The sequence below is a fragment of the Myotis brandtii genome, unplaced genomic scaffold, assembly GCF_000412655.1.
Source record: "Myotis brandtii unplaced genomic scaffold, ASM41265v1 scaffold1, whole genome shotgun sequence".
Lineage (NCBI taxonomy): Eukaryota > Metazoa > Chordata > Mammalia > Chiroptera > Vespertilionidae > Myotis > Myotis brandtii.
Window position 1 is genome coordinate 468,732 of NW_005353324.1, and position 12,705 is coordinate 481,436.

At 35.6% G+C, this 12,705-nt stretch overlaps 1 protein-coding gene across 7 annotated transcripts in view; it reads left to right on the top strand.

Annotated features, from left to right (window-relative positions):
* The first annotated feature begins 2,283 nt into the window (after positions 1-2,283).
* Positions 2,284-12,705, top strand: part of LRRTM4 (leucine rich repeat transmembrane neuronal 4) — a 698,742-nt gene continuing 688,320 nt past the window's right edge. For 2 of the 7 annotated variants that reach the window (XM_005853105.2, XM_005853108.2), the window contains exons 1-2: positions 2,291-2,551; positions 4,789-6,335. In XM_005853105.2, coding sequence (XP_005853167.1) covers positions 2,545-2,551; positions 4,789-6,335 — 1,554 coding nt within the window. In that variant the 5' untranslated portion in view covers positions 2,291-2,544. Of the gene's footprint in view, positions 2,552-2,802; positions 2,954-4,788; positions 8,016-12,705 lie in introns of those variants that run through there. The other 5 variants (XM_014534140.1, XM_005853106.2, XM_005853107.2 and 2 more) reach the window with 5 other exon arrangements.

Here is a 12,705-nt window from a genome sequence, read left to right on the forward strand (position 1 = left end):
TGTGTGTGTGTGTGTGTGTGTGTATCTAGAAATCTTCACACAATATCATTTGTCAATCTCTAATCTCTTGACCCTCTTATGTCCTCACAGTGTGTTCAAGGGACCTGTAACTGATTTTTGACATCATTCTTTATATATTCTACATATGATCTGGTAATGACTTTATAAATCAGCGTCTATTAGCTTTTAGAACTTCAAACAACACTTCTATTTATGCATGTTTACACCATAAATGTGTGTAACGTCATTGGGTTATTTTTAATCCACTATCAAAAGCTCTTCTTATATCTTATATTCAAACAAAGAAAAATTCATTCATATGTCTGTATATGTTTGGTACATATAGGGACCATATATTTATCACATTTGAAAATTTAAAATGTAGAAGAAAAAAATCATAAAAGATTAAATAAAAACACATTCTATTGTTACGCATATGGTATCCCCTAAAACTTATAAATATTTTGGAAGATAGTCTAAAACCAAGAAATATTTCTAAAAATATTCATTTTCAGTGATGCACAATAACTCTAGTTGTTTATGTAAAATCCATTTAAATGATCTCCTTTTTACTTTGGCCCAATGCAAACAAAAATGTGTAGAGTGACAGACTCTCCTTCACTGGTGTTCTCTTCCCCTCTCTCCGAACTTTATAAATTGTGATCATCCTTTCCTCTCAGCATGTATAAACCATTTTCATTTTAATGGCAGCATATGTTCTATTTCATGAGTATTTTTTTCCAGAATTAATCCTCTATCATTGAATATTTGGGTGGGGTTTTGTTTCGATATAAACTACACAATGATGAACAAATTATATATGTATTACTTATGTTTATTTTTGTAGATAGATATACCCCCTTCATTAACCAAATAATATTGTCTCTTTTGGTATGCATCTGCATTTCAACCGGTATTAATCCTGAAGCCAAAGGTAAACATTCTTAAAATAGAAATTCAGGTATCAGTTAATGGGAAAGCAATATACTTGGGTTACATATTATCCTCCCCACCCCCCCTTTTTTTTTCAGAAAACCTAGTATTTGGATAATTGCCTGTGACTGCATACTATTAAATCTGAGTCAATTTTTTTTTTGTTACGTATATGATAAGCCCTCCCCACATATAAATATTTTGGAAGATAGTCTAAAACCAAGAAGTATTTCTAAAAATTTTTATTTTCAGTAATTCTAGTTGCTTAAACTCCATTTAAACTTCTCACACAGGGTAAATTAGGTTAGCAACGTATCCAACAGTCTTTCTCTGTGTTACATTGGTTCATTCTGGATTGTTCCAAAATTATTAGCAAGAGGATTATGAAATAAACAAGTAAAGAAGATAAACAAAATAGAAGCGTGATGCTATATTATTTTTTAAATTTCAGTTCAGGTTCAAAAATAATGTATAGGTTTTAAAAAATACATATCTCAGGTATTTCGTCATTTCATCCCTCCTAATTCTGAGGATATTCTGCACATTTTAGAGGAATACAACAATGATCTAGAACATACTTACTTTTTAAAATAGAAATAAACATTATGATAAATGACTTGCTGGAGAAACATTTACATTAAAATGTAGACAAGTTTTTAAAAAGTAACTGTGCTAATGATACGAAGCTGGCATTTCTACTCTTATTTAACATCTAGACTCTCTTAGCTACCTGTACATTTGGTAATATAGTATTAAAGATAACTGATTTAAAACTAAAAATGTACATTTTTAGAAAGCAATGATCTAGAATATTCAATACAATGCACAAAATTGCAGAATTTATTTTATTACCATAAGTTGGGAATTTAAAAAATAGACCTAAGATTTGCCATGTAATCATCTTTAAAAGTGATTTTATTACATTTTTTCCCCCTTGAATAAGATTGATTCTCTGTGTGGTTTGTTTAAAAAATGTAAATAAATCAAACAAACAAACAGCAACAAAAATAAAGCTCAAATTAGTTCTGTTATTGAAAAAAAAAACATGTAATAAATTCCCTTGTGATGCATGCATATGCAGCAAAAAGAAATAAATCGGGTCAAGGCAACTTTTAAAAATTACCAATTACATAATATTTAGAGAAGCAGTGTTTTACTTCATATTTGATATCAGAGAATGGTACTCCGTTGCATAAACCTTTCATAATATATATTATTGGAGAGGAAAAAAAAAAAGTGATCCTGCGCCTTTAATTTCCCTTTCTGAGAGAGGGAAGGCTGCACACCACTGACAGGCTCACTTGTTCCCGTCTTTAATGTGCAATCTGTTTTCTCCAGCGGAGGGCACTCAGTGTATCACAAACTCAAGCATTAGCACCAACAAGCTCTGAGCATCATCAGTCTCTGGAAAGCCTTCTGAATTAGACAAGGGCTGCCTCTCAGCACAGCTACAAAACACTTTAAACCTGACCAGCTAAATGGATAAACCTAGCCTGCATGGCTTTTAAACTGGGGTCTCAGGCAGCACAGGAGGCCTGCTTGCTTCAAGAACTGAAAAGCCAGAGGATGAATTGCTTTATCTGGGAATGGCAAAAGCCAGCACAATAAGGAATGCCAGGTATTCTGAAGATTTTCTTCTCTCTCTCTCTCTTTTTTTTTCCCCCTCTCTCTCTCTGTCTTTTTATAGAGAAGTTGGTTACCTTCAAGATGGGCTGTAGCTCTTTCGCACAGATTGCCAATTACTGCTGATGGGTCTCTGGTGAATCACACAATGGTCCTCAGAGCCTAGAAGCCCTCCCCGCACCCCCCTCCCCCCCAGAGCTTTTCATATATGTATATATATTTTTTTGCCCGTCCTCTCCGGGGAAGTTTGTATGGGGCTACTAGCTCACATGCGGGATCAGGATGGTGTGAATGACAGCCGCACTGTGTCATGAAGGTGGTGGTGGTTTCGGCACAAGAGACCAATTAAGAAGAAAGCTGAGAGAGGGGGGAACCGCTTTTGGATGACAAAGGATGGGTAAGTGAACTTTTGTTGTTTCCTTAGCAAAGCTGATCCTCTAGGCTTCCTAGCCTCGGTCGCGTCGCGGCGTTAGCTGATAAAAGACGGGGGAAACAGGCAAAAAGCAGCAGCCTCCGAGTTTGCCAGTTGACTCACTGTAGTTGCTATTATATTTTTAGATCATTTTCCTTTCGGTAGTTTCTTTAAAATTCGTAAATGCATAACACGGACTTAGACTCGAGAGACATCTCTTTCAGACTGTCTCTTCGGTATGCGTACCCACAGCTTGGGAATTGAGCATGAGATAAACATTGTGTTTGCTTCTATATTCTTGATAATATTAACCGTGCGTGCGTTTCTGGTCGCTGTCAGGAAGGTGGTTAGCACTTTGCTGCGTTCCTGGAGGGGTGGGGTCGTTACTTTCTCAGAGGTCGCACAAGGGCTTGCTTTATCTTTGAGGCTGTATTCTGACCACAGCATCCAAATTTCCAGCAGTCATTTGCCCGTCTTCCTTTTTCAAGTGTGACTGGCACCCCCCCCCCCGCCAGCCCCCCTTCTCCTGTCTGGGAGAGCTGGAATGTATTTCAATGAGTCTGTAGCTGGCAAGAGGACAGAGAGCAAGATCGGGTTTCAAACAGAAAAAATAAAAAAGGACTTAACTGGTTGAATAAAAGGAGAGGTTGTTTTTTGCTTAGAGGTTTGGCTGATTGCCTCTCGGTTACAAATATGAATATTTAAGGGGAATATAGAAACCTCAGCACACAGTAGTTTTTTTTCTTTTCTTTTTTTCCCCTTCCTACCACTAAGAACTAATAAATCTCCTGTTGACAGGGTAAAGAAATCCCTTAAGATGCTATGACTTGGAAATGCAGCCTCAGTGCCCATAGATTGCAACTTTGTAGGTTTTCAGAAGTTAATGGAGGTAGGGGAGAAAAAAAAAAGTCCGCGAGACATTTGAGCAGGTTGGGATAGGGGGGGAGGGGGATGGTAGCTTGCGTTTCTCTACTTGTTTATACCTCACATTTGCAAAAGCAACTATGTTAAACGTAACAGTAAAACGAACACTACGCGAGCTTATGTTTCACCTTATGCAGATATTTTAATGAGAACCCGAGGATCTGAACTTTGGAGTGTTTTGTGTTATCAACAGTCAGGGTCCTGAGCTGTGCAGATCCCTGGGCAGGAGAGCTAAGGCAGGCAGCTCTTCCTAATGTTGAGGATCTTGACTAATTAGTCTTCGTACCAGGCTTCATTGGCTGCCCGCGCTGGTCCCAATGCCATTTTCTCAGAGCTCAAACATTGTTTTTCTATTATGCAATAATGATACAATTTCAGGCAGGACAGACTTGGATTACCTTGACATATGACTGAAGCTCCTTTGCCAAATCACAGCCTGCGTGCTCAACTAGGAAAGATGTACAAGCATGGGGCTTTAGGAAATCACATTTTATTTTTCCCCCCCATTACCAGAAGACTTGGTGCTCCTGCGTTTGGTATTGGTATTCAACACTGACTTGCCAAATACTTACTGTTATTAAAATGTTGGCATTCAGCGATAAGCCAGGCTCAGTGCTTTTCACTGCTGATGTTTGCATGAACTCCTGAAACTCGGGAAAGAAAGCTGTTCTCGGTTCTACAGCCCTGTGGTGATTTAAAAATCAAGGAAGAACGAATGAAACCTGATAGGGAATATGCAGCCCCGGAGACAAGAAAGCTTTCAATGTTAAATGCATGGTTCTGAAATCAACTGTCCCGTCACTGCCCTAGAGGAAATGCCCTTGATCTTGGTAAGCTGGGGATGCTTTATATGAATAGCTTTACAATGTGCATTTGTCTTCTTTTTAACATTGTAGGTTTCCGTTTAATGACGCAGCTGCGAGGCATGCGCGTGGTGCTGGCGCTACTTTCCACACTGCTGCTTGTTATGTTCACGGGGGCTCAGAGAGCTTGCCCAAAGAACTGCAGATGTGATGGCAAAATTGTGTACTGTGAGTCTCATGCTTTCGCAGATATCCCAGAGAACATTTCTGGAGGATCGCAAGGCTTATCATTAAGGTTCAACAGCATTCAGAAACTCAAATCCAATCAGTTTGCTGGCCTTAACCAGCTTATATGGCTTTATCTTGACCATAATTACATTAGCTCGGTGGATGAAGATGCATTTCAAGGCATTCGTAGACTGAAAGAATTAATTCTAAGCTCCAACAAAATTACCTATCTGCACAATAAAACCTTTCACCCGGTTCCTAATCTCCGCAATCTGGACCTCTCCTACAATAAGCTTCAGACTTTGCAATCGGAACAATTCAAAGGCCTCCGGAAACTCATCATTTTGCACTTGAGATCTAACTCACTCAAGACTGTGCCAATACGAGTTTTTCAAGACTGTCGAAACCTCGACTTCCTGGATTTGGGTTACAATCGGCTCCGCAGCTTGTCCCGCAATGCTTTTGCTGGCCTCCTGAAGTTAAAGGAACTCCACCTGGAGCACAATCAGTTTTCAAAGATCAATTTTGCTCATTTCCCGCGTCTCTTCAACCTCCGCTCCATTTACTTACAATGGAACAGGATTCGCTCCATCAGCCAAGGCTTGACATGGACTTGGAGTTCCTTGCACAACTTGGATTTATCAGGGAATGACATCCAAGGAATCGAGCCGGGCACATTTAAATGCCTGCCCAATCTGCAGAAATTGAATCTGGATTCCAACAAGCTCACCAACATTTCCCAGGAAACTGTCAACGCGTGGATATCATTAATATCCATCACTTTGTCTGGAAATATGTGGGAATGCAGTCGGAGTATTTGCCCTCTATTTTACTGGCTGAAGAATTTCAAAGGGAATAAGGAAAGCACCATGATATGTGCGGGACCTAAGCATATCCAGGGTGAAAAGGTGAGCGACGCCGTGGAAACCTATAACATCTGCTCTGAAGTCCCGGTGGTCAACACAGAAAAATCCCACCTGGTGCCCCAAACTCCCCAGAAGCCTCTGATTATTCCCAAACCGACAGTCTCCAAATCTGACCCCGTCCAGCCCACCCTGGAAGCACCCAGCGCCTCCCCGGGCTTTCAGATCCCCGGCGCAGAACAAGAGTATGAGCACGTTTCGTTTCACAAAATCATTGCCGGGAGCGTGGCCCTGTTCCTCTCGGTGGCCATGATCCTCCTGGTTATCTACGTGTCATGGAAACGCTACCCCGCCAGCATGAAACAGCTCCAGCAGCACTCTCTCATGAAGAGGCGGCGGAAAAAGACCAGGGAGTCTGAAAGACAAATGAATTCCCCGTTACAGGAGTATTACGTGGACTACAAGCCTACAAACTCTGAGACCATGGATATATCCGTTAATGGATCTGGGCCCTGCACATATACCATCTCTGGCTCCAGGGAATGCGAGGTATGAACCATGATCCTCCTAAAAGCATTTCTACTGCGGGAAAGGAGAGGTAAATGTTTGAAGCGCTTAGAGGTGTCTCTAATCACTAGAAAAGATTAATGACCCTGTGGCTTTTGGGTTTTGCTCAGTGTGAAAGGTTACTTACTTAAATGACGACCACCAGGAAATTGACTGCTTTTATTTTATTTTAGTTTTTTTAATGGTTGAAATTTGAAGGAAGTTCATTCAAGGATGAGATTAAGTTGGAATAAAGTACTATGTTACAACATCTATTTTTTTTTTTTTTTACCAGTTTGTATACAGGGGTTGGACTTAACACACACATACACACAAACAAAACTATTCTAACTATTCTAAGATTTCTGTCTGGTTCTTATTTGACTTTTATAATGGAGTAGAGAAGGAGAGGCCAGCTTAATTTAAAAACACAGTGATTTTACCAAAATTCCAGGAGGTAACGAAGATTTAAACCAAAGAGCAATTTATCCAAGGGTTGATTTTGTTGTAAATTTTTAGTTTTAATTAAAGCATGCAACAGGGATCTCACAAGGATAACTGTTTTTGTGTTACTTGCCATTTAGTTATTATACCAGCATAGAGAATGTCAGAGGCCTACCGTGTAATTGTATGAGGCATTTAAATATGTCTTCCTCCCTCCCTTCCTTCCTTCCTTCCTTCCTTCCTTCCTTCCTTCCTTCCTTCCTTCCTTCTCCCCCTTCTTTTTTTGTTTTGTTTGTTTTTTAATTATCAGACATAGATCACTTTTCAAGGGTTTTCTTAAGTGCTGGCTATTTGTATGTAATCAGAATGAAACTTAAGTTTCATTTTTGGGCTACGTCCCCGGAAAATAAAGTCAGGTCATGATGTTGTGGATGATTTAGCAGTAACATAATGACAGGCAAGACAGGGGTGTTTGTGTGTTGCTGTCATCCCCAAAAAGAAATGATGTGTATTCTTGTTAAACTTATCCAAAACTACGTGATGCAAATGTATATAAATAAAAAGAGAGAGATTTGAGTTCTGGGTACTAGCCTTTCTGCGACATTTGCCTCAAATGAAGGCATTTCATGTTATACTCTTTTCATTTTCATGAGACAAAGTTTGCACTCAGTTTCTGATTATTTATTTTAAAGATCACTTATAGGAACATGTTTATGAATAGAAAAATAGCCACAGGTTTCAACTTGTCAGTAAGTAATACTGGATACAAATTATTCTTTTCTTGGTAAAACTGATCAAAAAGTGCAAAGACTGTAACTGCCAGGGCCTTGTTGCTGGAATACAGAGTGAAGAGAGGTTAAGTTCTGGCACTAGTGGTCTTACCATCGAATTTTAGATGATTACATTTTCAAAATAAAGTTTTAATGAGTAAAGACTTTGCTCTTTTTAATACTAGTCATAAGAGTTAAAATATAATTTGTTCTTTGATAATGTATACCCAAATCTTTCCATAGTCTAAATGTAGATGCTAATGCAAATGTTTTTCAGACATATACTGAGTTTGAAATAATCTCCAACTCAGTATAATTTGCAGTATTGAGCTATTCTTCACAGAGTTCATTTTCTCTTATTTAGTCCATGACTGAAAGTGAGAAAAGTAACCCCGGATAATAAATTTCCCAAAAAACCTGTATATGCAATTGCCCTTAAACATGAAAGAGAATAAAAGATTTTATATAAAAGTCTATATAAAGATGTCTTTATTACAGTCTGACACTTATATGTGTATATTAGTAAAACAAGTTCACCCTGTTTTAATCTAGAGTTTTCTTATAATTTGAGATCCATGTAAAGGCTAGTAGTATAAAAAGGAAGGAAAATCCATTTCCATTTATTCATTTTCTCTTGACTTTTGTAATAGAATGGTGAGATTCTTAAAAAACTTGGATCAAGAACAATGGATCCAAAACTTTTCCAGATTATTTTTTCAAAGACCCTAGGTATCATAATCGGAAAAAGACAAAAACTCATTTTATCCTGTGAAAGCATGAGTGTTTAAAAACACAGTTTGATACTATATATTCTATGTAGATTGGAGTTTATGATTATGAAATTGCAGTGGCCTTGTTGGGGATGTACATGGTGTTAAGGCAATAAGTAATGAAGACTTTAGTTAAATGTTATAAGAATTTGTTGTGTTAATATGGCAGCCCTACTGAAGTAGACCAAACTCTACGTGCCCTAAAAAGTAGAAAGTAGTAGACTATACATTTAAGACCATAACTCCCTTTCCATTATAAGTGGTCCAATCAAGCCACATTTAAATGACTACTAAATTGTTTTGAAACATAAGCATGCAAAAACTAACCTTGCAGCCACCACTATCCCTTTCTGACAGGTTATAGTGATAGGTGGATATAACAAATGAGGGAAAGCAAATTTTTAGAAATTTTTATGAAAACCATAATTTTCTCTTACTTCTTGGTCACCCTGGAGTAAAATTTCTCCTGTTAAGAAAACTTCTCTGCAATATGAACCCAAGCAAGAGGAATGATCTGCCCAAGATAATGATTTTTTAAGACATTAGAGGTATGCTAAATGCAATTCTGGTGTTGTTCATAAAGCTTACATATCAATAGAGAATCATAATATATTTATAATTTTTTGAGGTAGCTTTTTTTAAAATTCAAAATGTTAAACTGTACCCAACAAAGCCATAAATATTTAACTAGAACACTTAGCACCAAATGCTAATTTTCTAAGATAGTGCCTTGAAAAAAGTTTCATTAAATTGAAAATTCCACTTCAACACGAATGTCATATTTAGTTATCTAAATAGTGAAAAGATTCATTTTGTATATTTCTTTTAAGAAGAAAATAAAAATATTAATATTTATGATAAGAATGATGTCTGTGAGCCACCACACAAATATAGCATGCAGTTTACAAAGAAGTAAGTTGGGCTCTATTTTTTACAAAATTTAATTTTGACAAGTCCATGTGCACATTCTCTGCTCATAAATTGAAGGAGAATATTATAATAAGTTAGGCAGTAAAAATATATCTATAAAAGAAGAATAGAGTAGATAGTTATGAATAATTAATATGATATATGGCACAACTCTGACAGATACATACTTCTCAATCATCATACTTGGAGTGGATCAGTGTGCGTGGTTGAATTGAATCATTTAATTTGTCCTCACTATGTTGTCAGAAAAGACAACTTAAAGCCAAAAGGACACAGCTTTGCCTAAAACTTTGTAAGGTGTCATTAAAAGAGGAAATTTCTAATGCATACTTTGAAGATAGTTTGTGAACTTTTGCATAGCTTTATCTCATTACAAAATATATAAGATCGTGAAGTCACTTCATCTTGTGTACCAAAATTTTACGTAGAGGTGATATAGAACACAGTTTTGAATACCTGGTTCTTCTAGGATGTGTTTATCAACTGGAAATAGCAAGGTCCTTTATAAAATTAGTCATTGGGAATATAGTACAAGAGAGAACATTTCAAGTTTATATTTTGAATTAAAAAAAAAAGAAATTGGTAAAAATGAATGAAATCCTCCATCCAAGATTTTTAAGAGTTAAGTTATTGAAATATAAAGTTTAATGATCCTATAGTGCTAAAAGTACTGCCATTAGGCAAATGGGAGTATAGACGACATTAGTTATATATTTTCTAAATACTTGATATTTTGGTTATATTCTTCAGAGTCGAGTAAAATATAAGTATATTGGTTGTTATTAGGGGCTTTTATTCTTCCTTTCACTGCTATGCAGTGGGTTGTATAGACCATTACTAAAAGTTTGTATTTATTGACTGTATTGGGTCTGTTTCAAACTATTGACCTAAGGAAGTTATTAACATCTTTCTACACTTTAGAAGTTGACATTTTGAAGTACACTGAATGAATTTCGAAGAACTAAAAAGCATAATATGTTCAAAGAGGATTCTAAGTGAAGCAGAATCAGTATCATTGAGTTAAATTTACACATTACCAATATAAAGTTATAGAAAATAGACTTTATTTTGGTGGCTATCTACTGTTGTATTATGTTAAAATGTTATAATTGAAATTATACTTTGTATATTTATGTGTGTATATATCTATGTGTGTTTGTATGTTTTCAGAGAGAGGGAGGGGAAGAGGAGGGGATAGAGACAACATAAATATATTTCTATTACAATTTTTGTCCATTTTGAAGAATTGACATATTAGTTAAAAAACAAACAGAACAGTTTTAAATTACCAGAATTTGTTAGTCAGGAACATACTTCTGAAGATGTATATTTAATCCTCTCTAAAATTATAAGTATCTTATGTCTAGATAGTCTACTATTCTTTCTGTAAAAAACAAACAAACAGGATTCTAACTACACATGGTCATATTTGGTGTGACTTTGGACTGGTTCCTTCATTTTTCTGTGACCCATCACTGAATTGAGTCTATTCAACTAGCACAGTATAGCTCAAATCAAAACATTTCTCAGATCAGTAAACTTTGTAAAACTTCTCTGACCAATCCCAGGACTACAAGGCAAGATGGGAGATGCTCGAGAAACTGAGCTATTTATAGTCATTGTCAAAGAGAAAAGAAAGAACTTGAGTTAATAAAAAAAAATGGCCTGCTTCAGGGACACGTACATTTCACACACCCATGTGTGAACACATATGCACACATGCAGAGACAAACCCACACATTTATATATTTTTTAGATTCTACCAAGTAACTAGTTGTTTTGACAGCATTTAAAGTATTACTTCTTCTTAAAAAATCTATAGTCTGAATTTGATCCAATTAAAGTCACTTGTGAATAGCGTTTTCAGAGTGACAGCTGTCAAAAAGGCCTGACATTGCCAATTTAGGAACAATTTAAAGTGACGATAAAGGGTTCAATTTCTTTCCCTAAAATTAGCTCAGATTCACAAGTAATAGACAAGGTTATAATAATTGGTTACTCTCTAAGATCCCAAGTTGAGATGCCTTAGGAATATATAGCTTTTGAAACACCCCAGTAATATTCACATCATTCCTGGATTTTTCTTCTTGAGACTTTTCTATATTCAATAGAATCTAGTCATCCTCATTCTCAGTAACTACATTTATAGATAACTTTATGCTTTGGAAGTTGTTCGGTAATATCATTGGGATAGTGACTCATCAGAATTTTCATGTCTCTAGAGTTTCATGAATCACTAAAACAAAATGAAACAGTGGCAACCTGTATATCACTAGATACTGGGAGTTTTGAAAATTAGTATGCCTTTGGATCAGAAAAAAAAAACCAACAACATGAAAGTTAAGTTGAATATGTTTTAAAAATTCAAATTGCCTTTTATAGTACCCAAAGAACTAGAATTCATTTGGTCAGTTTAATAAAATCTCCATATTCTTAAAATGAAAAAGAATTATGAGGGTATTTTTCTCATGCACTCATAGTACAGAAATTTTAACTGTAAGATAAGACAGGTTGCAAAAAAAATACAAAACAGTATTTTCTATGATACCAAAATCACTGGCTTTTAAATAAACTGCTTTAATATCCTTGAAACTGCTTGATATGTACCAAGGCTATGATTTATACTCCTGCTAAATGGTTTAAAAAATAATGCTTTCATTGTCAAGATCAATTAAGGTCTAAACAAATGTGGGGATAAGTCCTTTAAAAGACAGAAGTTAAACTTTAAGTCAAATCTTACATATTATATAATACTCATAAACACAAAGTTTGGGAATGAAATGATAACAAAGCTGATACATGTTAATAAAATATTAAAGTAACGGTGACAATTTTTAAAAAATCAGAAAAATTCTTCCAAAAAATACGAATAAGCTTGACTAAAAGGAAAACATTGAGCAAAATCTGAGGCCTGGATATCAGATAAACAATAAACACATGTATAACTAAATAAGATTATGATAAAATTTGACATTATCGTTTGTACGTGTAAATGAGATATCTTTATATTTTAATATTATATAAATGGTATTTTTAAATATAAACATCAAAGTAACTGAAATATAATTGCATTTAAATAACCATGTAAAATTAAACATCCATATATTCCCCATAAATATTTCTAAAAAACTGAAGCATATATTGCACACAGTAGAGTAATATATATTATACTTTTGAATAAGCCCTGTTCTTTTCTAACTTGTTCAGTTCACATGAATTACCTCAAAAGTAAATATTTGGGGGAGACCTTAAAGTATCTAAAGAAATCAAAATAAGTTTGTTTATTCTGTCATTACTTCCATTTATTGTGATTGCTTTCTGAATTTTCAGACATCTACATCACCATAGCTTGGAAGGTTATCGTCTCCCCCTTACTTCAATTTTTTGTGTATGTACTGAATTTTCAGACTCAGAGTTAGGGGTAAAGTTGTAATCATTAAACCTAGCAAGAAGGTTCAT